This window comes from Zootoca vivipara, chromosome 4 (assembly GCF_965207765.1).
Source record: "Zootoca vivipara chromosome 4, rZooViv2.hap1.1, whole genome shotgun sequence".
Lineage (NCBI taxonomy): Eukaryota > Metazoa > Chordata > Lepidosauria > Squamata > Lacertidae > Zootoca > Zootoca vivipara.
In genome coordinates, this window is record NC_142587.1 from 29,098,211 (window position 1) to 29,123,856 (window position 25,646).

The 25,646-nt window shown below is 41.6% G+C and overlaps 1 protein-coding gene across 4 annotated transcripts in view; it reads right to left on the reverse strand.

The window, feature by feature from the left end:
- Window positions 1–528: 528 nt before the first annotated feature.
- The window catches only part of MAP4K4 (mitogen-activated protein kinase kinase kinase kinase 4), a 132,934-nt gene continuing 107,816 nt past the window's right edge, over window positions 529–25,646 (reverse strand). For 2 of the 4 annotated variants that reach the window (XM_035116247.3, XM_035116240.3), the window contains 14 exons: window positions 25,118–25,215; window positions 21,954–21,962; window positions 20,828–21,003; window positions 19,527–19,647; window positions 18,207–18,398; window positions 15,047–15,161; window positions 14,430–14,600; window positions 13,783–13,926; window positions 9,700–9,834; window positions 7,788–7,888; window positions 6,855–7,004; window positions 5,901–6,060; window positions 4,416–4,555; window positions 529–3,492 (listed from right to left, as the gene is read on the reverse strand). In XM_035116247.3, the coding sequence (XP_034972138.1) occupies window positions 3,409–3,492; window positions 4,416–4,555; window positions 5,901–6,060; window positions 6,855–7,004; window positions 7,788–7,888; window positions 9,700–9,834; window positions 13,783–13,926; window positions 14,430–14,600; window positions 15,047–15,161; window positions 18,207–18,398; window positions 19,527–19,647; window positions 20,828–21,003; window positions 21,954–21,962; window positions 25,118–25,215 (1,796 nt within the window). In that variant the 3' untranslated portion in view covers window positions 529–3,408. The remainder of the gene's footprint in view (window positions 3,493–4,415; window positions 4,556–5,900; window positions 6,061–6,854; window positions 7,005–7,787; window positions 7,889–9,699; window positions 9,835–13,782; window positions 13,927–14,429; window positions 14,601–15,046; window positions 15,162–18,206; window positions 18,399–19,526; window positions 19,648–20,827; window positions 21,004–21,953; window positions 21,963–25,117; window positions 25,216–25,646) is intronic. The other 2 variants (XM_035116248.3, XM_035116245.3) reach the window with 1 other exon arrangement.

Here is a 25,646-nt window from a genome sequence, read left to right on the forward strand (position 1 = left end):
TTAACCATAGTAGGAACAGCAGCAGGTTAGTATCTTTGCAATCAGCTCTACTAAAAACTTTGGAGTTGGGCCTGGAAAGACACTGCTGGCCCATTTAATCCAGCTGTGCCATTTTAAATTGTTTCAGCAAAGCTGCACACTCTGTTGAGTCTGTGACTATCTACATAGTATGTGAATCTTACCATGTATAAGATTTACAGAATATAATTTCACCCAATAGACTTGTTGTTTCTTTCGCTGTGATTTGAGAAGAGCATACACTTCCCCCTTCTAAAGAAAAAAGAAAGTCACTCAAAATACTTCCACATACACAACTAGGTGTCATTTTTTTTTCTTTATTTAAGGAAAATTGGGGAGAGGGGGACAGTATTTTATAATACACAAAAGACAAATTAGACAGCACTGCAAAAAGGCTGAGTGTATCATTGCCACCAGTCTGCTTTGCAGCTCTACAATTAGTAATTTTGTCATTTTTTTATTATTGTTTAAGCATCTTTATAGTTGGCAGAGTTTGGGGTTATTTTTAAAAAAAAAATCACAAAAAGTGTGTACTGCTACTACTATGAAAACCTAAACCCCACAAAATCACTTCGAAATAAACCATAAATATGGGATGCACATTAGTGTAACAAAACCATTTTTTGTAAACATTTTCTCCAACATAACATGTGCATACAATAAAAAATAAAGCCACTGCAGTCATACAGTTAGAATTACTTTGACTTAAGATACATAAAGTTATTACTTAAAGCTTAAAACTAAACTAGGAGTATTTTTTTATGCTTCACCAACAGCACTGCTTTAAAAATGGATTTCAACATTTTTTTTATGTAGTGGTTTCGTAATACTGATTTGACTTGTCAAGTCAGCCACCCTGGCATTTGTGTGTGGGGTTCGGGGGCAGCAAGACGGCTGCCCCGCTGAACAAGTCATGCTCCCCACCCAACCCCTACCCTCCTATTTTGTTGTACAGAACTTCATCAGCATATTGACCAGGGAGAATTCCTCCATATTACAACATTCCTACATTTAACAGTAGTCTTCTTTAAAATATAGATAGATAGCAAGGTGGCATGAGAAGAGAGGTCAAGAATTGAATCAGTTTTTAACCACACCGTGCCTTTTAAATATTTTCCTTTGGGGCGTCTGGTCAACCAGGAGAATACGCTACAGTGCCATGTGTGAGAGATACCCCTATTGCCTCTGTCTGCATTGGTCTTCTGAGTCCCATTAATCCCTTGCTGTTCAAAGCAGAGCTGCTACCTCCACCTGTTTCCCAGCAGGTACAGTGAGAACTGAAAGCCACGTCTAGCATGAGCTCTGATGTTCAGTGCTATGCAAAAGCCAAACCATTCCCCCCCCTTCAAATAGGAGAGACTTCAAAAGGTTTTTCTGCCAAGAATTATCTGTGTGTTTTCTGCTATTTACTCCTTTTTGGGGAGAGAGGGGGACTTCCTGATCTTGTAAAGAAAGCCCTTAGTAAAGAAAAATAAGTCGGTCAAAGAAAGGAACAGCAGTATGATTCCCCCCCAAAAAGGCTTATTCAGCAGCTGGTTCACCCAATTGGTACTGTTCCACACAAAGCAAGTTGTGTGACAAATCTCATTTGAACTATTGAAGCGTCTCGATCGAAGAATCACATTTAAATCTCTACACCTGTCATGCCATGAAAAAGGTTAACCACAGCAGAAAACATATAGCCCATGAAACACTGGACTCCAGTTCACTGGCTGAACAGTGAACTTAAGGCAGCTGTTAACAAAAGTACCCCCAAAGGGATTTTTTAAATAAAAAAAATCCCTTTTAAAAAAAACCCAACCCCATAACGATCGAATAATGACACTGTGCATTATTACATCACCAACAGATAATACACACTCAAGTTTTCTCAAGTAATAAACACATGTAGCCTTTAAACAAATTATTAGTCTTGAGACATTGATTACGAAGGCCAAAAACTTACTGATAAAACAAAACTGAGGGGTTTTTTTCCCTTTAAAAAAGTGGGGCAAATGAGGGAAAGAGCCAAGAGTTGGATGTTACATTAAAACACAAGTATATGCTGTTTTTTAAAAAAAGAAAAATGAATAAGCGGTATTAACTACATTCTTAAAATAGTTTTAGTGCATTGCATTCTTAGAAAAGGAAAACATCACTTCCCCAAAAGTTTCCTACAACATTTAACAAAGTTATAGAACTAGCCTAGCTATTGTTACTTGCCTGTTACTAAACCCCACATGTTAGGAGTAAAACCTTCTGAATTTTAGGCTGAATTCCTTAAAACTTCTATTCATGATAAAATCGGTATAAAATAAAGTGAAAAGTTCGCTTTCAAAATTTAAGAAATGGACTACTCAGGGTTGCTGTATCGCCACTACAGATCTATCAACCATCTCAAGTAACTGCTTGTCTCTTCTGCTGAAACCAAATATAAAATTAACAGTCAAACCTTTAACCTGCTAGTTTTGGTATTATCAATAATTGGACATTAATATTTGTACTCCTTAAAAAAAAAAAGTAGAAACCTAAACCACCTCTTTTACTGTATGCATTCGAAACAATGAGGTAGGCACAAAAATAAACATGTTTGGAATTTCCTTTCCCCAAAGGCTACATGCGGAGACTGGTAGTAAAAGTTGTTGCACATTTCAGGTTTAAACAAAAATTAAACCTTTAACTGAGGCAGTGCTAACACTGACATTACCAAGTTCTAGCCTAATGAAGAGTCGTTATAGAAAAATGAACAATTCTATTTATTTATTTAAAAAATCATCCACGTGTGGTTTTTAGGCAAAACTCGGTACATAGAGGAAAAAAAATGACTGAACTCTTGGCCAAGCCAAAACTTTAAAAAAGTCACCCTATCTCCCCCTAAACCACTGTGCCTTTCACATTTTTATAAATATTAATTTTAAAACCTGCATCTTCCTCTTTGCCCACATATTGTCACATTACAAAAGAAAAAAGAAGAAAAAAGAAATGTCAATTAAATACATTGTTAATATTACTATATTAAATTTGCTCTCTGCTTCAGCAACACTGACTCCACCTACAACACCCTCCAGCCCCCTTCTCATGCCTGCCTCCTTTCAAAAAAACTTGCTTCTGGTCCGTCTCTTTCTTTCTCACTAGGCAATCTGCAGGAGGGGAAGGAGGAAAAGGAGAGGGAGACCTGATTTTTCCTCTAGTGGGATCCCAAAACAGATAGCACCCAATGGCAATATCTTTACAGCACCAGCTGCATACCGCAGCCTCAATTTTAAAACAAAAAGAACCCAACATCGGTGATGCCTCCACACGCCATGGCATGTGGCCCTACATCACGTCAGGTCTGTTCTCCAGTTGCAAATGGTTCCAAGTTATGAAGACTCCGGATGACAGCGATCCCTTGTCAAACTACAAGAGCTTCTACCAGCTCAGAAGAGAAGTCCTGCCTAAGGTCATGAAATAAACTTGGCTGCTTCCTCCGGACCGTACAGATGCAAAGAAAACCTGTAAAGCAAAAGACACGAGTGAAAAACAAAATGGGACTCATGTGGTTTTAAAACAGAGGTCAGCAAACTTTTTCAGGGGGGGGGGCGGTCCACTGTCTCTCAGACCTGGGGGGGGACGACGACTATATTTGGGTGTGTGTGTGAATGAATTCCTATGCCCCACAAATCACCCAGAGATGCATTTTAAATAAAAGGACACATTCTACTCATGTAAAAACATGCTGATTCCCAGACCACCCACAGGCCCCCCGGGCCTTAGTTTGCCTACCCATGTTTTAAAACAAAGACTAGAAAGAAGAGAAGAAGACGTATTAGTGGGACACTTTTAAGGCAGTAGGAATGAAGTCATTGGGCATCAGTGGCTATACTCTCAAAGCTTGGTGGAACACCAAACTGCAGAAAGAAAGCCATATGGAAAGGGCTCTCCTGTATTTTTAAATATTTCGCCCTGGTGCCTCCAGATCAGGCATCTCCAAACTTCGGCCCTCCAGATGTTTTGGACTACAATTCCCATCTTCCCCGACCACTGGTCCTGTTAGCTAGGGATCATGGGAGTTGTAGGCCAAAACATCTGGAGGGCCGCAGTTTGGGGATGCCTGCTCCAGATGTTGTTTGACTCAAACTCCTGTCAGCCACAGCCAACGTAGTGGGAGCTGCAGTCCAACAACATCTGGGGAGTACTAAGCTCTGGGAATTCTTTTCTGCTTCCCTGCCAACGAAGAGCCCAAGAGAGTCCGTGGCTATCCATATCTGATCCATATATCCATTCCTTTTCTCCCAATCCCAGTCAGAGCACTGCTGAATTGGGTGGAAGACATTTTGGACTGCTCACCAGTGCATTCTCTCTCTCTTCTCCATCATAGTTTTGAAACGGGGAGCAGGGGGGAACTAATGTAAAGGAAGGAGAAATATATCTCTTACCTTGTCATTGCGTTCACATAGAAACTTCAGTCTTTGTGCCCTCTTGTGCATAAATACACCATCCAAATGTCCTGTTTCCACCGATCGTATCTCAATAGCTTTTTCTCCCCAGCCCATGATCTGATTGGATCGAATATATGCTTTAACAATCAAAACAAAAAGCCACGATTAATCATCCTCATGATACACAGCAACATAAAGCAAAGTGGTTATTTTATGCATTCCAACTTTTAATTGCAGTTTGTTGAATTGATAATATTTCATCCAACAGTAATCAATTCATGTAAAACCCATAAACGAAACTGATATATTTCCATCCTTGTTGCTGTGGCTAGATGGCTAGACAGCTAGATGAAAACTTGGCTTCTGTAAGCAAACTTTTAGCTGATTACACTATACTCCCTTCTCAAGAGAACAGATATCTTTGAAAGTTGAATTTTCAAATACAAACAGCACCATCGTATGTATTTAATGGACTTTACTCCCAGGTAAGTGAGCATAGGATTGCAGTATATGAGTTTCTGTCCTCAGCCAAATACAATAAAGATAACATAAAGGCTGGGGTGGGGAAGATCTCCTAGAATAATTAATAAAGCTTCCAATTCATTGAGACTATTAAAAACTTTGATTTGGATTCTTGTTAAGGACTGCTTACAGAGCCCCGGGCAGGCTGTGTCATATGGAGACAGTTTGCCTTCCTGAAATACTACGGAAACATTTATGGCGGAAATTGTTTTGTCTGTCTGAAGTCTTTAAGATTAGGTAGCCATAACTGGGTGCAGGGACTGCAATATGTGACTCAAAATATACCAGTATTTCTGTGGGGAATGCACAAAGGATTCTTATTCTTCTCTGATTTAGCCAAACAATGGGATTCTTAAGCTTTCTCAATTTCAGGAAGACATAAAGAGCATGGCTGCAGACACAAACCCTTGTGAAAATGTAACAAGGATCTCTGGATTGCGGTCTGCGCTTTCAAAACAGCTCGCCTCAAGCCCCATCTGTAAGGGAGCAACTTGTAATTACAAGTAATATAATTTTAGCTCAGCCATAAACTCACTACGTGACTTTAAACAAGCTCCCCTCCTAGCCCAACCACAACGGGAGGGTAGTAATACTGGTCTACCAAACAAGAGTAGTCAGAAAGGCTTCTGAGAAGTACATGGCACATGTTAAAAGTAGAGCATCCGAACACTATACACGTCCTAAGAATTATTATGGTAATTATTCTGGAATATAAATGCTCAATAAAGCTACTGGCTACAGCCCCAAACATTTGGAGGGCACCAGGTTGGCAAAGACTGATCTATAATGAGCCTCCACAAGATACAAGTGAAGAGGTACTTTACCGCTGTACAGATCTGTTTAACAAATGAACGACTGAATTCCAAGATAACAACAACAAAACAAAAGTAAGCCATCTCTCCGTTGGACCACATCATTTCCCTAAGAGTGCAAGCAATCTGAGAATCTTGGCATACCTACCCACTGATGTTGGCATTTCTCCCCACTGCAGAACCACATCTTTGGTGATCCTTCCATATGTATTAACATAGACTCCTTCATCTTCATAGCAAACAAGCAGCTCCATCCCATCCGTGTTTGGCAAAATGATGATTGCATGGGGTTGGATACTACTCTGGATCTGCAAGAACAACAGGAGGAGTTGGGTGTCACCTGCACTTTGAGGAACTGGAAGGAGTTGGAAGGGGTCATCTGGTCCCCAACGCTTGTACAATGCAGGATCCTCGCTAAAGCATCCATGACAGACTGAGTGCCCCCAACCTCTCAGATTAAAGCAGACACAACCTCTGCTTTAAAACCTCCAATGAAGGAGAGTCCAAAAGCTCCTGAGGGAGTCTGTCCCTATCTATCTATCTATCTATCTATCTATCTATCTATCTATCTATCTATCTATCTATCTATCTATCTATCTATCTATCTATTTCTGGGGCCTCCCCAGCAGAATATTAAAAACACAATAAAACACCAAACATTTAAAACTTCCCTAAACAGGGCTGCCTTCATATGTCTTCTAAAAATCAGATAGTTGTTTATTTCCTTGACATCTGATAGGAGGGCGTTCCACAAGGCGGGCGCCACTACCGAGAAGGCCCTCTGCCTGGTTCCCTGTAACCTCACTTCTCGCAGTGAGGGAACCGCCAGAAGGCCCTCGGCGCTGGACCTCAGTGTCTGGGCTGAAAGATGGGGGTGGAGACGCTCCTTCCACTGTCGGAACAGCTCTGAACCTCAGGACCAATGAAGTTATTTTAAGCGCCCAACAGAGAAAGAGAGCTCACTCACTCAATGGAAACTTGTCCTTGGAACACAGGGACAACTCCCCTTCACATATGAATAAGGTTTGGACATGCATCTCACTCTTTTTGTAATGCAGAATGGGCTACAGAATACCACGCAACGAGAAATCTGGATTCTTACATGAGTTGGGAGATAAATATCATACACTGATCCAGAGTCTACATCCACAGCATGAAATCCAGCACAGGAGCCATAGATCACCTTCAGCCTCTGACCTTCTTCCACAGTAAGATCCACTAATAATGGCTTATGTACCAAATCTCCAAATGACTGCAGTGCAAGTAATATATAAAAAAAGGAAATTCACTTAGCACACTCCATTAAAATATGTTTCCTTTAGAAATGTATGCATGCCTCCATCCCCCTCCTCTCTCCTGTGTGAGGTTTTTTCTTCCATTAAGGTACTCATTTTCATGTTAAAAAGAAATGCTGTACAGAGGAACTATGCTTTTGCCATTTCTTTGGCTCCTTTAATGAATCCGCACCAAGTGGCTCCCTAAAGGATCACTTAAGTTTTTCCCTTTAAAAATCAAAGCGAAACACCAGGATTATATTTCCCCCTCAATATTCAAAATATAATTTCTTCATAGAATAAATGCTTTAATTCAAAATATGCCAGATCAATCTCCCGTACAAGTTGATGAATTGTGGAGAAAATGGTGATGAGCCAATTGGTTCTCTCATTTTGCAATTTAAGAATGAGAGGGCAGGAACCTACAAACTGGGGGAAACCACCTCCCGAGAAGGAAAGGGACTCTCAAGTCTACTACAGTAGTTCCTGCTATGACAGATCTGGTCTTCATGGTTTTTGATACTACGGAATACTGTCTAATTCTCCTTCATCAGATAACACTAAAGTTTGACTAAAGAGCACGTTTTTAAGTGTGCTACTGGTCACACACAACCCTCATCAAATGCACAGCTCAGTGGTAGCGTGTCTGTTTGGCAAGCAAAAGGTCTCAGGTTCAACCTTTGTATTGTCAGGTAGGGCTGGGGAATGCACCTGCATTGACCAGCAATCTACCTTCCACACTTACCAATCTGAACCCTTACCTTAAATGCCATAAATTTGTGGTATGGTTTTGGTGCCCAAGCATAGACTTCTACTGAACTCTTCAAAGCAATTACTAAGAATTTGATTCTTTCATACTTCACTGGAATTAAAAAGGACAGAGAACATGATTTTTACATTATAATGGGGGGTCATATTATTGTCTTAGAACTGCTATAGAACTGCCAATTTAAAAACAATAATGCATATTGTCATATGTAATATGCACTCATAACTGAGTTACCTCATGGTCTTCTAAAAAAATGAGCTGATGCTATATCTCAGAAAAGTGTGCTTTGGGAAGAATTTTTTTATTTTCTTAAAATGAGGCATCTTACTTGAGTAGAATAAAATACCTTAAGTTCACATTTCCAGCGTTTGAATGTATTAATTCCTACAACAATCAAAAAAATATCCAAATGGCTATAACATTCTGGAGGAGTGATATCCTTATTAATCCAAGGGATTATGAAAGGCATGAATGATAAAACTAATATTTAGCACTGTCGTGTTTTGTTTGATAAATTGACAAATTAGTATTTTATTTCTATCTCACACCTTTCTCCCTGACAGGGACTCAAAATCACTTAAAACAATTTTGATAGATTGATTCAAGGGGTGCTTCCAATTGTGCAGCCCGTCTTCTTAAAAACCTAATTATTTTTAAAAATGGCCTTATTAAAGTTGCAGGTGGAAGGTGCCATTTTAGAAAGAAAAACAGTCTCTCCTGTCACAAAGAGGAAACCCAGGTCTTTTTTTCAGGGGGAACTCACCAGAAATATAGAACTGAGGAAACCTAGCCATTAACTGCTGCAACACATATATGCATCATCAAAAATTCCCCTTCAAAACTATTTTGTGTATATGCAAGTTCATGCAAATATTATCAACTGAGCGGCTGGTACCTTCAATGAGGTGCCAGCCTTAGTAATATTACTTTTAACACGTATATCATCTTTTAAAGGGAATTAAATCATTCTCATTACAGAGTTGGATATAATTTTTATAAATTACATAATGCAGTTCAGCACCAAAAAGGATCACCATTCCTATACATTTTTTAAGTGCAGATATTTCTTTTTCTGAAAAGTTACTGTTAAAGTTGTCAAAAGCCACAGTAATCTTCTGACCCCTCTGGATGTGACATTTATTGACTCCTAAAGGGTTGGGTTGGTGTGTTTTTTAAGCATATGAGGAGAAAAGGCTGATTCAAATAATCCCTGCTATTTGGCAACTATCAGAACTCTCAATGGAAGGGGGATGGGACAAATTACACAAAGGGAGGGGAAGGGGGCAATAGTGGGACCAGCCAAAATAATGGTTTCAAGTTAAAACTAAAACCAGATCCAAAATTTGCAGGGCATCTTTCCTTTGCAAGATTTCTTGAAACCAGGAGCAGGAACACAGGCATCCTGGTATTTGTTTGTTTGCCTATCCCTCTACAGGATAAGAGGCCTGTGGGCATTTCTCTGGAAATCTGCCTCCCACAAATTACCTCACATGGTTCCTGTGAACCAGTTAGCCTCTGCCAGGTTCAGAACTGGGACAGTGGCAGGGAAAGGATCTACAAAACCCAAACACATTTTGCCTTTACACTAGATCTAAGAGCATGTTGGGAAATGTGTTGCTCTCAAGGCAGGGGTGTGTGCATCACCCTCAGTTTTGCACATGTTTCCTGTTAACATGTCTCAGCGAAGATTAAAGCAACGTAAGAATGCATTCTTACAACATTCATCCTGGAATATATAAATATAAAAGAGGCAGCTGTCTCTTTCAGGCCTTGTGACTTGTTTACAGGAGAAGACCAAAAGCTAACCACAATCCATTTCAAGAGTTTCCTACCCTAGCCAGACCTTTCCATTACATAATTCCATCTTCACTGACTTTCATAAATGTGCACAATGAGTTACTTACCAACTTTATAGTGTACGCAGCCTTCCAAGTCACCTACAGTTGTCCAGCCTTGTTTCTTTTCCACCTCAGGGTCATTGTGAAGAATTTTGTTTCTTAACCATGACAGATAATACACTCTCAATTTGTTCTTCTTACCTAGAAAAGTATGGTAAGAATGGGCGGTAAGGTATACAAACCTCCACAAAAACACATTAGCCATCATAGATAAAATCCATTTACGCCAACAATTTAAGCTCACCAAAGGCAAACTTTCCTTCCAGCTATTGCTACTGCCTGTTGTGTTTTTAAAAAATCAAAACTCTACCTAAAGAAAGTAAGATGGACCAGGCTATGTTTCATGTTGACACAGTTCAGATTTAACATTTTCAGTCCTCCAAATAATGGTTTGAGGGACAAGTAATAAACTCTGTGCTCACATACTCTTCTCTCCCTATGTACATTCGGGGCTTGTTTTCACACAGTGGTACCCACTTCATAAACAATAGTTTATTAAACCAGGATGGAGAATCAGGACCAATAAGCTCTTTCTGCCTTGCCCTCATACATCAACTCTCGCATCAACTTCAGCCCTTCAATCGTGCTTTCGTATCATGTTTACCAAGCTGGCATTAAACCACAGTTTCCTGTGACCGATGTAACTGGAAACTGGGGATTTGGAGAAGCCATGATTGAAGCAACACAGTTGGTGTATGGCGGGAGGGATAAGGGGGAGCATGTGGTCCCAACACTCATTCCTAGTTTAATTGTTGTTGTTTAGTCGTTTAGTCGTGTCCGACTCTTCGTGACCCCATGGACCATAGCACGCCAGGCACTCCTGTCTTGCACTGCCTCCCGCAATTTGGTCAAACTCATGTTCGTAGCTTCGAGAACACTGTCCAACCATCTTGTCCTCTGTCATCCCCTTCTCCTAGTGCCCTCAATCTTTCCCAACATCAGGGTCTTTTCCAAGGATTCTTCTCTTCTCATGAGGTGGCCAAAGTATTGGAGCCTGAGCTTCACGATCTTACTAAGCTACAATTCACTGCATCACAACTGAGCCTTGCTCACAGTCAACTCATTACTTCCTGGTTGAAGCTGGCTTCAGATCCTGATTTGGAAGGCAAGTGCAAAATGTTGTTTTATAAAGAGCCATTGGGGGTGGGCGCTATCAGATATGGGGAATTCCAAATGCAGAATTCCAAATTCCAAATGCAGAATTCCAAATTCCTGTGGGGAGTAGGGAAGGCGAGGATTAGAAAGCGACAGAGAGGTCTGCTTCTGGCCCATGCCCAATTTGCCCATCAAAACTTGACCTTTTGAATTCTCCAGTCTAGTACTTAAGCCGAGAGGTCAAAACAGTGAACTTCTAAAGCTTGCAACAGTTATGCTATAACTGTAGCAAGGGACAAACAAGGTGTATGCAAACACCCGTCTCTCTTACTCACAACCCAGCAGTACAATCTTCCAAGCCACATTTTTATTTATTTAACCATAACAAAAAATAGTTTACAATACAAACAATACAAAACATTCATAATAAAATTCAAATAAAATCAAACTTTTAAAATTGCATGATAACACATTATCAAAATACAGATAAAATCAACACATGCCAATAAGACTGCGCCTCTGGCTAGACTTGCCTAAACAACAGAATGTTTGCTTAGATTTGTATTAATATTTGCACAATATCACCTCAGACTTTTTATTTATTTCCTATAGCAGTATTTACTCAGTTACAACATGTGAATCCATGGGAACTTGGGTTTGAACTGCATCACTGGAATAGTTTTATCGTAACAGACATGCTGTGGGAAAAGACCTGTAGTTTTTTTGTTTTTAAGCTTCACATGCTGCTGAGATGGCGAAAGACTGCGGTTAAAACTTGTGTGTGATCGTGGTTTTTTAAATGCGTCATTGGAGATCAAGATTCCTTGCCACATTCACTAGTTTCCTACTTGAATATTGTTTCCTCTTTTAAGGCACGTTATGTTAACCCTATAACTGCATGACCCTTAGTGACTGGGAAATACCTTCAACCAGGTATATCATCAACCTTTTCAGCTCCACCTTTAACCCAAGCATGCATTTGGGGATCTATTTCTTGCCCACCTTTTACTATATATTTGCATGGTAGTAATGCTCTTGTTAAGGGACACGGGTGGCACTTTGGGTTAAACCACAGAGCCTAGGGCTTGCCGATCAGAAGGTCGGTGGTTCAAATCCCTGCGACGGAATGAGCTCCTGTTGCTTGGCCCCAGCTCCTGCCAACCTAGCAGTTTGAAAGCACGTCAAAGTGCAAGTAGATAAATAGGTACCGCTACAGCGCGAAGGTAAACGGTGTTTCTGTGTGGGCTGCTCTGGTTCGCTAGAAGCGGTTTAGTCATGCTGGCCACATGACCTGGAAGCTGTACCCCAGCTCCCTTGGCCAATAACACGAGATGAGCGCCGCAACCCCAGAATCGGTCACGACTGGACCTAACGGTCAGTGGTCCCTTTAACTTTTAATGCTCTTGTTGCGACCCAGCTCGGATCAGGCTATACGCCCTCCCATCAGAGGTCAAGGAGATAAACAACTACCTGACATTTAGAAAACACCTAAAGGCAGCCCTGTTTAGGGAAGTTTTTAATCTGTGATATTTCAATGTATTTTGTTATTTGTTGGAAGCCGCCCAGAGTGGCCGGGGAAACCCAGCCAGATGGGCGGGGTATTAATAATAATAATAATAATACCCCATTAGTTGGTCCTAACCCAGCAATTGCAGAAACAGCCTGTTCAATGTCCTTCTGTTTTGTGGGAGGTCACAAAGACTCTTTCATTAATAAAGACAAGAGCTTAAAGGCAAAATGGTATTCCATAGGGAGAGGCTTCTCATTTATTTAAAGCTTCTTTTTGTAGTCCTAATAATTTCTTGGGTGTACTCAGATATACTCAAATAAGATATACTCAGAGTAGACCTACTGAAATCAATAGACCTAGCTTAGGCATGTTCATTAATTGCAGTAGATAATATTTCAGTGGGTTGAATGGGCTGCTAGGGGAGGGGGAGTACCTCTGGTGAGGAACATGTCATGCTCCTTCTGGGACAGCTTGTTCCCCCTTGGTCCCCACCCTGCATTCAGCAATCACCAGTGGCTTCCAGAAGCTGTCAGCATGAGACTGCGGTCACACCCCAGGAACCATTTCAACTGGCTGGCTAAACCAGGAGAGGGTAGCTGATGGGCCCCATCCCTTGGTGAGTTAGGGACTTCCCCTACATGCAAAGACAGGCTCCGGACGATTGAGCGGACAACATCAATAGTGGGCCCAACGGTCAAGGAGGCAGTTTCTGCACCTGCTGTAAAGGGAAGAGCAGGGAAGAGCTGGGAAGGTAGTCCACCCAGGAGAAGGAAAACTCTAACCCTCTGCTGTCTCGTGGATATCTTCGAGAGAAGAAAAGGCGAAGGCGTAAACTCTACACAAATCCAAGGTGGAGTCCCTAAGGCAAGTCAGATGGGCACCTTGTACATCTCATTCCAGCTACTCCTGCAGCTAAGCTAGTGCCAAACATACTGCTCTGCTTTTCTTTGGACCAAACCAGTGAGACAGGAGTTTGTGTTGTCTGGGCAGCTCAGGACTTCCACATACACTGCCCAGGCCTGCGCCCTGGGGAGGTCACTTTGGTGCTGCTAACACAATGGTTTGACTTCACCCCTGGAGGTTCACTCTATTGTCTCTCAAGACAGATGGATGCCAACAACAACTTTGATTAACACTTTCATTGGCTATCACCTTGGTTAATCAGGGATAGAGAACCTATAACCCTCCAGATGCTGTTGGACTATAATTCCCATCATCCCTCACTATAGACCACGTAGTCTGGGATAGATGAGACCTGTTTTCCAGCAACATCTGCACAGCCACAAGTTCTCCATATCCAATATTAAAAGTAGCATGTTCTCTGCGGGAACTTTTGATAGATTTATTGTTAGATGAAACAGCAATTTAAAAGGGGAAAGAGTGAGCAAAAAGAGATAAAAGCGTAAAAAGTAGAGGTTCGAACCATTCTGTTATTCAAAGAAAGACCACAAAATGGTTTTCTTAAAAAGAGAATTTATATTTACCCGATATTGTCACCAAGACATTTAGACCTTCAAGTACATCCATTTGCTGGAATCTTCTTCGGTTTATTAATGGATACACCTTCCCTTGGCCACTCCTGTCCAACAGCATCAGACCACTCTCTGTACCCACTAACAAATTCACCCCTAGGGTAAAATAATATCAAGTCAGAACACAAAGTTCCTTGATTGGCCAGTTCAGTAGATATCTGCAGTTCTCTGGGCAAACGCCAAACCTTTTCACACAAGAAGAATGAATATGACACCAGGGCATGGAATACACACTAACATTCCAGAAACGCTGTTAAAGCAGAGTTTCCTTCCATCTAGAATTTGCATCCGGGTGGATTTCATTTCCATGCCTGCTGTGCTCTCACAGAAATTGCATTCCAGGAATTTCCATGGAAATGTCCGCCCATACAAAGGTCTACTCTTGTGCAAACTGACTCAGTTTACCTTTAGTAAACTTCATGCAGACTTCTGAACCTTTTGCCTGATAAACATATTGCACCTAGAAAACTAATCTGAAAACACTTTCGACAACCATTAGTCCCAAATTTCCAATAGGTTTTTTTCTTACGACCTTATGCTTCATCTGCAAGATGTTCATATAAAAGGAAGGAACTAGCGACCCACATTGGATTGCATACCCCATAAGGCAGCACATAAGATCTCAGAATTGAATCTCTTCTTGTATTTGCGGATTTCTGGGGTGTCGCTTTGTGGCCGTGTATTTGTAGGGTTCACATTAACAACTGATCCTTTCCTGGTTGGATCTTGCCTTATCGCCTCTGCCCTCATTGCTTCACTAGAGAATCCTACTGCAGAAAAAAATGGAAGAAATAAAGAGGAAAAAACAGTCATCTTTCAGTATACATTTGGGCTCACATATGATATGCACATCAAGTTGAAGAAAAATACTGTTAGGTACAGCATGTGAAACATATACAGCCATACCTCGGAAGTCGAACACCTTGCAAGTTAAACGTTTTGGCTCCCAAATGCTGCAAACCCGGAGGTGAGTTTTCTGGTCTGCAAATGTTCTTTGGAACCCAAACATCTGACGCTGCTTCCATGGCTTCTGATTGGCCGCAGGAGCTTCCTGCAGCCAATCGTAAGCTGCACCTTGGTTTCCGAACGTTTGGGAAGTCGAACGGACGTCTGGAATGGATTTTGTTCGACTTCCGAGGTACGACTGTATTGGGAACTGTTCTAAGCATTTCAACAGTTACTATAAGCCTTACTCATTGGTGTTTATATTACTTACCAACAGAAGTCACAGTTGTTCCACTAGATGGAGATATCTGTAGTAATCTAGGGTCTATAAAAGGTGTAAAGGAGGTAGATTTGTGTTTCTGCAGTGTGTTACTAGCGGACTGAGTCTGCAATGTAAATTTCAGAGTCATTAATGGTTATAATATAAACAAATAGGATCACAAAAAAAACCCAAGCAAATAATTCCAGCCACTACTGGACAGCACTGTTTTAGAAGCCTTCTCGTCCCCCTTCCTCAAGTGCTGCCTACACGTGAGTAGCATAAACATTTTAAATAAACATTTTTCCTAAGCACTACTGTGAAAGTTCAGTCCAACTCACAGTCTTAATTTAGACGTTTACATAATGAGGCCTGTTCACTAAAACAAGCATACAAGAATGTCTCCTCTCGCTGAAACATGTAAGGCTCCTATTCTGTAAATATTTCTTTATTCCACATCCAACATATTCTGCTTTTCATCTTTCTACTGTAATTCTCCTTTGCTTTTGTTGTTGCTATTCTGTGTCTTCTACCCTCAGCTAGTGACCAACCGGGAACTATAGTCTCCTCTAGTGCAACCAAATTTGAGCAATTAGGAATCAGGCATTCAGTTCTACATTTGATACGCCGTTTTAGCATCCAGTTAATTTGTAGGACAATTCTTTCGCTCTCAAATCTCCCTTGTAAACTGAGCCTCTTGCCAGAAAGCTGCAGCAGTTTCTTCCACCATCATTTTAAAAGAAAAATACTGAACCTTTATTGAACAAGGGGACTTATTAGGGAGGGGGTGTGTGGACAGGGACATGAAGCAATATTCAGGCACCGGTGTACCCTGAAGTTAAAACACAATAAACATGGAAAACACAAACGAAAGGAGAAAAGTGAAACAATGAAACTGTTAAAAAGTGGAAGTGGGATGACTTTTAAAATCCCTTGCCAGATTATGAGAGTTAAGTGTCACAGGGACAACACTACACTTTAAGGCAGAATGACACGGGTTAAAAACAAAGTGTGTGATGTACAAAGTTACTACAGACAAAAAAAGGGTGGGGAGGGCGAGTTGATGTTTAACTAGGCTTTTTTTCATACATCTGAAGTGTTGGCTCAGTTCCCTTGCCTACAAAACCTCTTAAAAGACAGAGAGCCTTTACTGTGTCCCTCAAAGTGGACTAGGGTTTTAAAATGAATTCTGCTTCCACCAAATTCTACAAGCTCTATTTCTCCATTCCAAAAACTCTGCAGCTGTTTAAAAACATGGTGTTTAGAACAAAGGAAGTGGTGGGCCTTGACAGTATTCAAATAACTGACTTCTACCCTACAGCAATATGCACTGGGTTTGATTCCAAACTTGCATGGAGTAGACAGAGCTCCATACATTGTACATGTCCACAGGTAGAAGTGTGCGAAGAGATAATCAATGACCCTCCCTCATTTCCATGCAGTCCCCCTGTGTGTTCCAGAAAATCTGCTCTAGAGGGTTAAAGTCCCTCTGGAACAGGAGGGGAGGTAAAGAAAGGGAAATGGGCGAAAATCATCTCCTCCCTTGTGCCCTCAAGCAGGAGCCTCTTGTGAAAGATAAGCTACCGCTTTAACATGGGATTACTTGTGAAATTCCAAAACACTACAACCCGGGAACCAATAAGACTCCGCGACCATGAATTTAGTTTTGTTATAAAAACTAAATTCAAGTGGCACCTACAAATATGCTGTGGTTTGTAAGGTGGCTTCTGTTTCCCAGTGCTAGAATCTGATTTCCTTGCCCTTTTGCTTCAAGCAGACTATTTATTAATATTCATAAGCATCTCGTGAATTTTCATGCACACTGTCTCAATTTCACACTTTCTTAACATTCACACACACACACACACACACACACCGGCCAAATGCAACTTTGGGATTGAAGGCAGACTTCCTGGTAATATCACAGGGACTATCCAAACCAGTGCAGCAAATAACTGGCTTCCGACTGAAACCGTTTTAAAGAGTGTGATTCTGGGGTGCATCTGTACATTTGAAAGCCCTGGCAGAACAGCCTCGCTGCTTTAGGAGCGTTTTGTGGAGATTCAGTTCCGAGTCCTACCTTCCTTGTTCTGTTCATTGGTAAAAGCTTCTGAAAATAAATGATGCCTTCCCCCCGCCCCCTTTAAAACCTGCGCATCCCTAATCTGTTGAAGTACAGTGGTACCTCTACTTACGAATAACTCTACTTACGAATGTTTCTACGTACGAATGGAGCTCCGTCCGCCATCTTGGATGCGGTTTAGATAGGATTTTTTCTACTTACGAATTTTTAGATAGGGTTGCTTCGACTTACGAATTTTTTCTCCCAATGCATTCCTATGGGATTCGACTTACAAATGTGTGTTTGGAACGCATTAAATTCGTAAGTAGAGGTACCACTGTATTTCTGTTTAGGTACCTATCATGTGTACAAAAGCTTTTCCCTACCACCAGAGGTCACTTTCCAAGTGTATCGACTGTCTTCACATGGAAAGAGTAGCTATGTCATAGGAAAGCTGCCTCCAATTTTATAAATTGCCTTTCAAAGCGGATCTGTGCCGTTAAAAAACCGAGACGGGTCTTTTCACACGACATTCCAAAACAACAGAAACAAAGCTATCAAAGAGCCGGTTGCTTCATTCCCTCTCCCCATCAAGAAATTTCAAATAAGCAGCCTCTTGTGGTAAGGCTGGAGAAAGCTTCCTTTCTAAGACAGTGCACTCCTTTTCCCAAAGCAAGGACCCCACTACATGCGTAGTTACTTAGTAGTATGCTAAACCGGGTAGTATCGTCATCTGAAGAAGCCAGATTACCCTAAGTGTGACCTTTCCAATTAGGCACTCTCCCCAAAACAGCGTTTAAACAAATACCGACAGGGCAACCAGTTTAGCTTATCCAAAAGCCATGCAATTAATGACTTGTTGTATTAAAAAGGGGGGGGGGAGCAAGAGTAGTCAACTGGCAGGTTTGGGGTAAAACTGCTCTAGAGTTAAGGGGGGTTTGGTACGTAAAGAGCTGAAATGTGTTATTTTTGAGGAGTGAGGGGTTAAGTGACAGGAAGAAGAAGAACAGCAGCAGCAGGGGGGAGGGGCGCTGAGCTGGAGCTCCTCCGGAAAAGCTAGCTATGAAGCAATAACCCTATGAAAGCAGCCAGCTGTGGGGCAAGACATACCTCATTAGTAGTTAGCTTGTCCTGGGGTGTCTGTGGGGACATGGTGGGTGTCGGCTGGCTGGAGGATGGGGAGGAAGAGGTGGAGGAAGTGGAGGAGGAATGGCTTTGCTGTAAGAGATCTGGCAAGAGGTGAATGCGACCGGCAAAGCCATTGCTCTCATGATGGCTGGCACGCTTTGTGTCAACTGTACTCTGCAGAAAAAACAGGCACACTTGTCTTGCTCAAGTGCTGCGTAAAAGGTCTCTCTGTCCCTAGAAAGCTGGTCTACTTTCAATGCTTAACATCAACCAAGCCTTGATGCCTCCATCACAAAGGTCAGTGGCAGTGATAGGAATTCAGCCACACACTACAGGAATGTTTGGGTTCCCTGGCAGAGCCAGCTTTGTTCACCAGCCAAATTAAGCTCCTGTTGGCCAAATCCGCACTACCACATCCACCGGCACGTTCCCTAAGGTTATTTTTACTATCATCTGTTTTTTTCCTTTTTTCTTTCTTAGTTCTGGTTTTTTAAGACACGATCAGATGAAAGTGCTTGAAATATCTGGTGAATGTCCTAATTTAGTTATCTGAACAATATGCATGACATTTTAATACATCCTCCGGGGCTCTATTATGATAGGGAATGTTCAGCTGCAGAACTGGAAAACTCGGTAATGAGTGAGGTTCATGTTGTACAAACTACCACACTAAACAGACCCGCAAGTTCAAGGGAAGGGAAGCAATGCCTTGGCTATTCTGTGCATAACATTTCAAGACAGATAGACCATGTGACCTGATAGTTCTGTTGCTAAAGATAAGAAGGTCTGGTTTCATAAACTGGTCTGGGTAGGAAACCTCTTGGAAAATGTATGTAAGCTGTTCTGAACTCCTTAGAGGGACACATTGTGCATTTGTAACTGATTTAAAGCAAACTAGGTGATCTCTTCTTCTGCTGTATCTGGCTCTCCCACCATTAGTTGTTTGTTAGTTGTTGTTGTTGTTGTTTTTATTTAAAAAAAACACCTTTTAAAGGTTGAGAATCACAACAGAGATTCCTTCCAGTGGCCCGCAGCTCTTTAACCTTTGTGTTGGTCCAATATTAAGATAAACTCAGCACAGTGTGCTGTGAAGTGTCACTACAATGGACGTAAGCACGAACATTGTGTGGAAACTATTACTCCCTTGGCAGGCCTGAAATGTCTGCTGGTTCAACAAGAGGCTATTAACTGTGTCTGTAAGTCCTGCAACTGACATTATGTAGGAAGAGAGTATGAAAGAATGAGTGAGTTAATGAGGGTGGGGAGAGGGAGAGGGAAAACCACACTTGAAAGAACGCATACCTGTCGGACGATTAAAGTGCCCTCCTTGGAAGGAGTCATTGCAGGTTCACTCTCCACGTCGTCGTGCACAATCATAGTTTTCACGGACTCTGTTTCCCCATTGCTGAGGTTTAGAGTGGATCTGTTAGGTAAAGGAGACATTTCGATTGCGTCCTCATGTGCCCTTTCTGTTTCTACTCTGATTCTTCAGTATCCACAGCAATAAAAAATAAAAAAGGTAAAGGTAAAGGACCCCGGGACGGTTATGTCCAGTCAAAGGCGACTCTGGGGTTGTGGCGCTCATCTCGCTTTCAGGCCAAGGGAGCCGGCGTTTGTCGGCAGACAGCTTTCCGGGTCATGTGGCCAGCATGACTAAACCGCTTCCGGTGCAACGGGACACTGTGACTGAAGCCAGAGCGCATGGAAACGCCTTTACCTTCCTGCCACAGCAGTACCTATTTATCTACTTGCACTGTGTGCTTTCGAACTGCTAGGTTGGCAGGAGCTAGGACAGAGCAATGGGAGCTCACTCAATCGTGGGGATTCGAACCACCAACCTTCTGATCGGCAAGCCTGGCTCAGTGGTTTGGACCACAGTGCCACCTGTGTCCCACAGCAATACTAAAATAATTTCACACAAGGATTATTTTAACAGAAGTACTAGGGTACGTTTAACTGTGGAAACCTTGCCATTCTCGAAAGCCTTTATTTGCAAACCCCCATTCATTTGGATGCCTGCAGTGAACAAGAATTTTTTTTGGGGGGAGGGGGTATAGTATTTTACTATGATACACACTCTTGTGTTTTTAAATTGTAAACAGCCCTGTGATCCTCGGATGGAGGGCTGTATAGAAATTTAAATCATCATCATCATCATCATCCAGACAGCCAGGTAGGGAAGCTTTTGTAAATTAGCTAGTAGCTTCTCAGAGAATGGCAAGTCAAATATTTGTATTAAAACTGAAAGTAATTACTGTACTGATGCCTTCAAAATGTGCACTTCTCACTTATCTATTCATCTTGCTTTATCCACATCTTCAAGATATATTCATTTTCCTATTATAGGATATTGTGAACCCTTATATAGCAGATTGCCTATGTTTATATTATGGAAGGAGACACACACAATCCTATATTATATAGGATCACAGAATTAGAGAAGAACTAAAAGATCGCAATGGTCAAACACCTTTCACAAATCACAATTTCCATACCTGAAAACAGTATGGGAAGCCCTACCAGAATTCACAAAATGAAATGGCCTTGTAAGCAAAAGCTCCATTAATACATCACATCAGGAAGAGAGGGAAAGGAGAACTAACACTGCTCTAGCATCTTCTGGTCCCGAAGTAGATTCATCAACTCCTTCCTGCTCTATGTCATCATCGTCTTCATCAGTTGTTCCCGACTCTTCACTGGATGATGAATAATCAGTCACTTTATGTGGAGGCCGCACATCCTCGACTGCCCGTAATTCCTTTGCCAAATCAGTTAAATTCTAGAAGGAGCAGAAGGAAAAGCACATGGTGACCAGCTGCAGAAAAGGCTGCAAGTAGATGGGTGACACTGCCCATTTCGGGTTCCAAAAGCTGGATCTATTTAGTCACAGCTGATGCTTTTGATTTAAACGCCCATGCTATTATTTCAGAAAAGGCTCCGAGACGTATTTTGTTTTTGTTAAATAATCAATAAAACTTGCTTTTTAAAATATATCAAATGACATTGTAACATAAGAGAGCACAATTTTAACTATTCTCACAAATGTGTGAGTAATTTCAGGCTCAAAGAGACCTTAAACCTGTACCAAAAAAAAATGTGATTTTTTTTTTTTTACTTCGGAATCAATTTATTTTATAACCACAAAAAAGCCCTTCTTATTTTTAAAACATAACAAGTACATGGTTAGCCCATTCTACAAAAAAAGTATGATACATGTGTTAGTTGTGGTTTGCGCGCTATGGCTTATTGAATCTACTGGGAATAAAATGACAAAAATTCACTTTGAATGGTCGGTGATGGTTTTCTATGGTGCTTAATACCATTTTACACCTTATTTTGAAAGAGACCACAGTTCGCTTTATTTTGATACCAAAATAAGCCCAATTGGTTGAAAAATAAGCGAAACAGGAGGTTTCTTTCTAAGCTGAGGCAGAAATTGCATTAGCTTAAATCATGCGAAAATAAAAAAAAATAAAAAAAATTATGCGCCCAATTTTGGACCAAAATATCTTTAAAAAATAATTTGAGGTTATCTCATTTATTTATTTTTTTGAAGAGAATCTGAGTCGTGAGAGCACGGTCGCAAGTCAGGTGATTTGGTGTGGAATGCCCCACTGTTGGATATCACCCAAGGTGTCCCGGAGCAAAGCTGTGCAAATGTTATAATAATTACAAAGGCAAGAGGGTTCATTGCTCTCAGTAGCATTAAGCTAACAGCTGGCTGCTTACCACTTCTCCCTGAAGACCAGTCATACGAACAGGTTCAGCAAATTGACATCAGGGCAAGAGTGAATGGAGTGCAATTGGGGGAAACAAACATTACAACACAAGATTAGTATAGGAAGAAAATAAATCCAGCTACTTTAGGTACTTCAAGGTGCTAAAGCTGCATCACTAGCTTGCTCAAAAACTGCCATTTAGGAACAAAGGAATAGGACTCAAAACAATGAGCTACAACAATATTATGAGTAGGAATCAGGACCGTGGTGAGAGATAACAGACTTGCCTTTTCAACCATTCTACACATACACGCGTTAGGAAAACTGTAACATGAAGGGGACAACTTGAAAGGCTCTGCTAGATATTCGGAAGGAACAACACAAAGAGAGTTGTTATGTGGCATTTTACTCATGGTATCATTGTTGCTCTGTTTCAGTGATGCATTTTGATAGCCAATATTCATTTAAAATGAAGAACACTGTACAGTGGTGCCTCGCTAGACGAATTTAATTTGTTCCATGGGTCTTTTCTTATAACGAAAAATTTGTCTAGCGAATCCCATAGGAATGCATTGAAATTTTTTTTTAAAAAAATTTGCCCATAGGAATTTCAATGCATTCCTATGGGAAACCGCGATTCGCTAGACGAATTTTTCATAAAACGAATTTGTCTAGCGAGGCAACCTCCGCTCGAAAAATCCTTTCATTAAGCGGAAATTTCGTTAAGCAGGGCATTCGTTAAGCGAGGCACCACTGTACTTTGAAAAAGCAGGAGTTTTCAGTCCAATTCTAGAAGTAGTTGTTAGCTGTGCCTTGCCATTTGTTTGAAGAGAAGAACGCTTGCTCAGGGTTATCATCTCCTTCTGACAGCCAACCAGTAACTAATGGTCACCAGGCCAAGGCAGCAAAAAGCTTGTACTATACCAGGCATCCCCAAACTTTGGCCCTCCAGATGTTTTGGACTACAATTGCCATCTTCCCCGACCACTGGTCCTGTTAGCTAGGGCAGTGTTTCTCAACCTTTTTTGGGCCAAGGCACACCACCATTAAAAAAGTTAAAAAAATTAACTCTGTGCCGCCCTATATTGACTATATAATTATGACTGTAAGAAACACTTGCCAATTGCTGTGTTGGTTGCAATCTCCTGTAATAAGGCTTCGCAAGCCGCTGATTTCTCTGCCAGCACAATCCTTTGCTCAGCAAGTTTCAGGTTGAGCTCATCCAGCCAGCTTATTTAAGTTTGTCTAAAACCACCCTCCCATGGTGGTGGCTGTTGAGAGCTGCGCTCGCTCTGCGTCGTGACCCGGTCAGCTTCCTTTCCGGCGGGTTAGTGCTGCGTATTGGCGGCCGCCAGGCACGTGACAATGCAAATCGCCCTTCTCGTCGCCGCACGCCACGAGTGTGCCGCGGTACAGAGGTTGAGAAACGCCGAGCTAGGGATCATGGGAGTTGTAGGCCAAAACATCTGGAGGGCCGCAGTTTGGGGATGCCTGTACTATACTAACGACACACTTTCACAGACCGTCCAAGCAAGAATCCTTGTAATTGGCTTTGCCACATGCAGACTTTCTTCAGTTTCTTTGATCTAATTTGTATAGTTAAGAGCTACAGCTATTTCCTTTGCAGACAGTAAGAGCACAGCTTGTGTGCCTGGTGCTACAGTACAGGATGCATCTTAACAATTCAGAGAGAACTTATGTCTTCATAATTTCAGGACGGAACTACATATTAGGAAGGTGGCAGCGGGCTCTTGGACCACAGAGCATTACACCTCCTTCCCTAAGCCAGGCAGAAGCTTCCTGGGCTTTGGGAAGGAAGCAACAGGGGAACATTTAGGGAACTAGCCTAGTCCAGCGCAACTACCATCTCTTCTACCAGTATATTCTAAAACTCTTCGCAGCCACGTTTCTATTATTTCCAGCAACTTCATTTTCCAAAAACAGGATAAAATAAAAATTCAAATATGGCAATTTTATGTACTTCAGAAATGGCTATCAAATGGTTACTGGAATTGCAGCTTCTTGCCATAGATAGCTAGGATTGTTGCAAATCTGATAGCTCTTACTATTACAAATATAGAACTACCATATATAGTCAAGTATAAGCCTACTTTTTCAGCACCAAAAATGTGCTGAAAAAGCCGCCCTCGGCTTATATTTGAGTGAGGCGGGAGGCGGCGGAGAAAGGCACAGGACCGGGGGTTCGGAGAAGTGCTGCGCTGCAACTCTCCGAACCCCCGTCCTATGCCTGCTCTGTGCGAGGAGGCGGGGAGGGAGAAAAGGCGAGGAAGGGATCCTTCCTCGTCGCTTCTCCCCCCACCCCGCCGCCAACAGCTGGGAAAGGCATAGGACAGTATTTATTTTTATTTTTGAAATTTACCAGTAGCTGCTGCATTTTCCACCCTTGGCTTATACTCAAGTCAATAAGTTTTCCCGGTTTTTTGAGGTAAAATTAGGTGCCTCGGCTTATATTCGGGTCGGCATACTCAAGTATATGCGGGTATGTTGCCTATTAGCAAACTGAACTATAGAAGAGTGTCCTGCTCACTTTGAGTAGAGATTTAAGCCAGGCATCCCCAAACTGCGGCGCTCCAGATGTTTTGGCCTACAACTCCCATGATCCCTAGCTAAGGGGACAAGTGGTCAGGGATAATGGGAACTGTAGTCCAAAACATCTGGAGGGCCAAAGTTTGGGGGTGCCTGATTTAAGCAATGCAAGAGAAGCATCATGTACAGAAAGCTTCTATGTGGACACCTCCTCAATAAATTGAAAACTATCCATTTAGAAGGGTTTGTGTACTTTTTCCAGGATATGCATTAATGCACTGGGCATGTGTCCAGAGAGGCTGGGGCAACGCCAGCATGATGGGCGTGGTACAAATAATAAAATGAAATAAAATAGTAAAAATATTTTCCAAAAAAATGTATTAACTCGGTACGGTGTTGCTTGTTTGTTCACATGATTTAACTTGAGTGAATATCTAACAAAAAATATATGAAAATAAGTTTTTTCATGTAACTTTCCAACATTTCCAACTTTTTCCCCTTCTTAACTCTCCACTCCTGCACCTTAAACGTATCAGTAGGCCGTCTTTTATGTAAAACTTCACACGACAAGCTTTTATGCTATGTATCAGACACAGATGAGGAGGTAACATAGTTTGAGAGCCTCACCACAGTTTTGCTAGGTCTGAAAGCTTCCTTCTTCTCTTCCGGTTTTTTTGTTGCATTTTCACTACGTTGCGATGGTGAACCTTCAGATTTTGACGATGCTACATGAATAAAGACCAAAAAGAGGTAGGAAAAGAACAAATTAGTTAACTGCAAATTAAGAGGAATGTTAAAGCAATAGGAGTTTTAATATTTCAATGCATCTTATTTCTCCATCTCCACTGATACCTTAAATTAATTAATCAGGGGTGGGGAACCTGCAACCTGTGGGCCAATCCTGGCCCACCAGCTGGGCCACTATTTCTCAAACTTGGGGCTCCAGCTCTTGCTGGACTACAACTCCCATCATCCCTGGCTAGCAGGACCAGTGGTCAGAGATGACGGGAATTGTAGTCCAACAACAGTTATCAAGACCCAAGTTTGAGAAACACTGAAGTAGGCCTATGAAGCCATTTCCCCTGATGCCCACCCACCTATCAAATGGCTGCTGGTACTTATGGGCAAGGAGGGTGGGTTCCATTTCTGCGCTGGC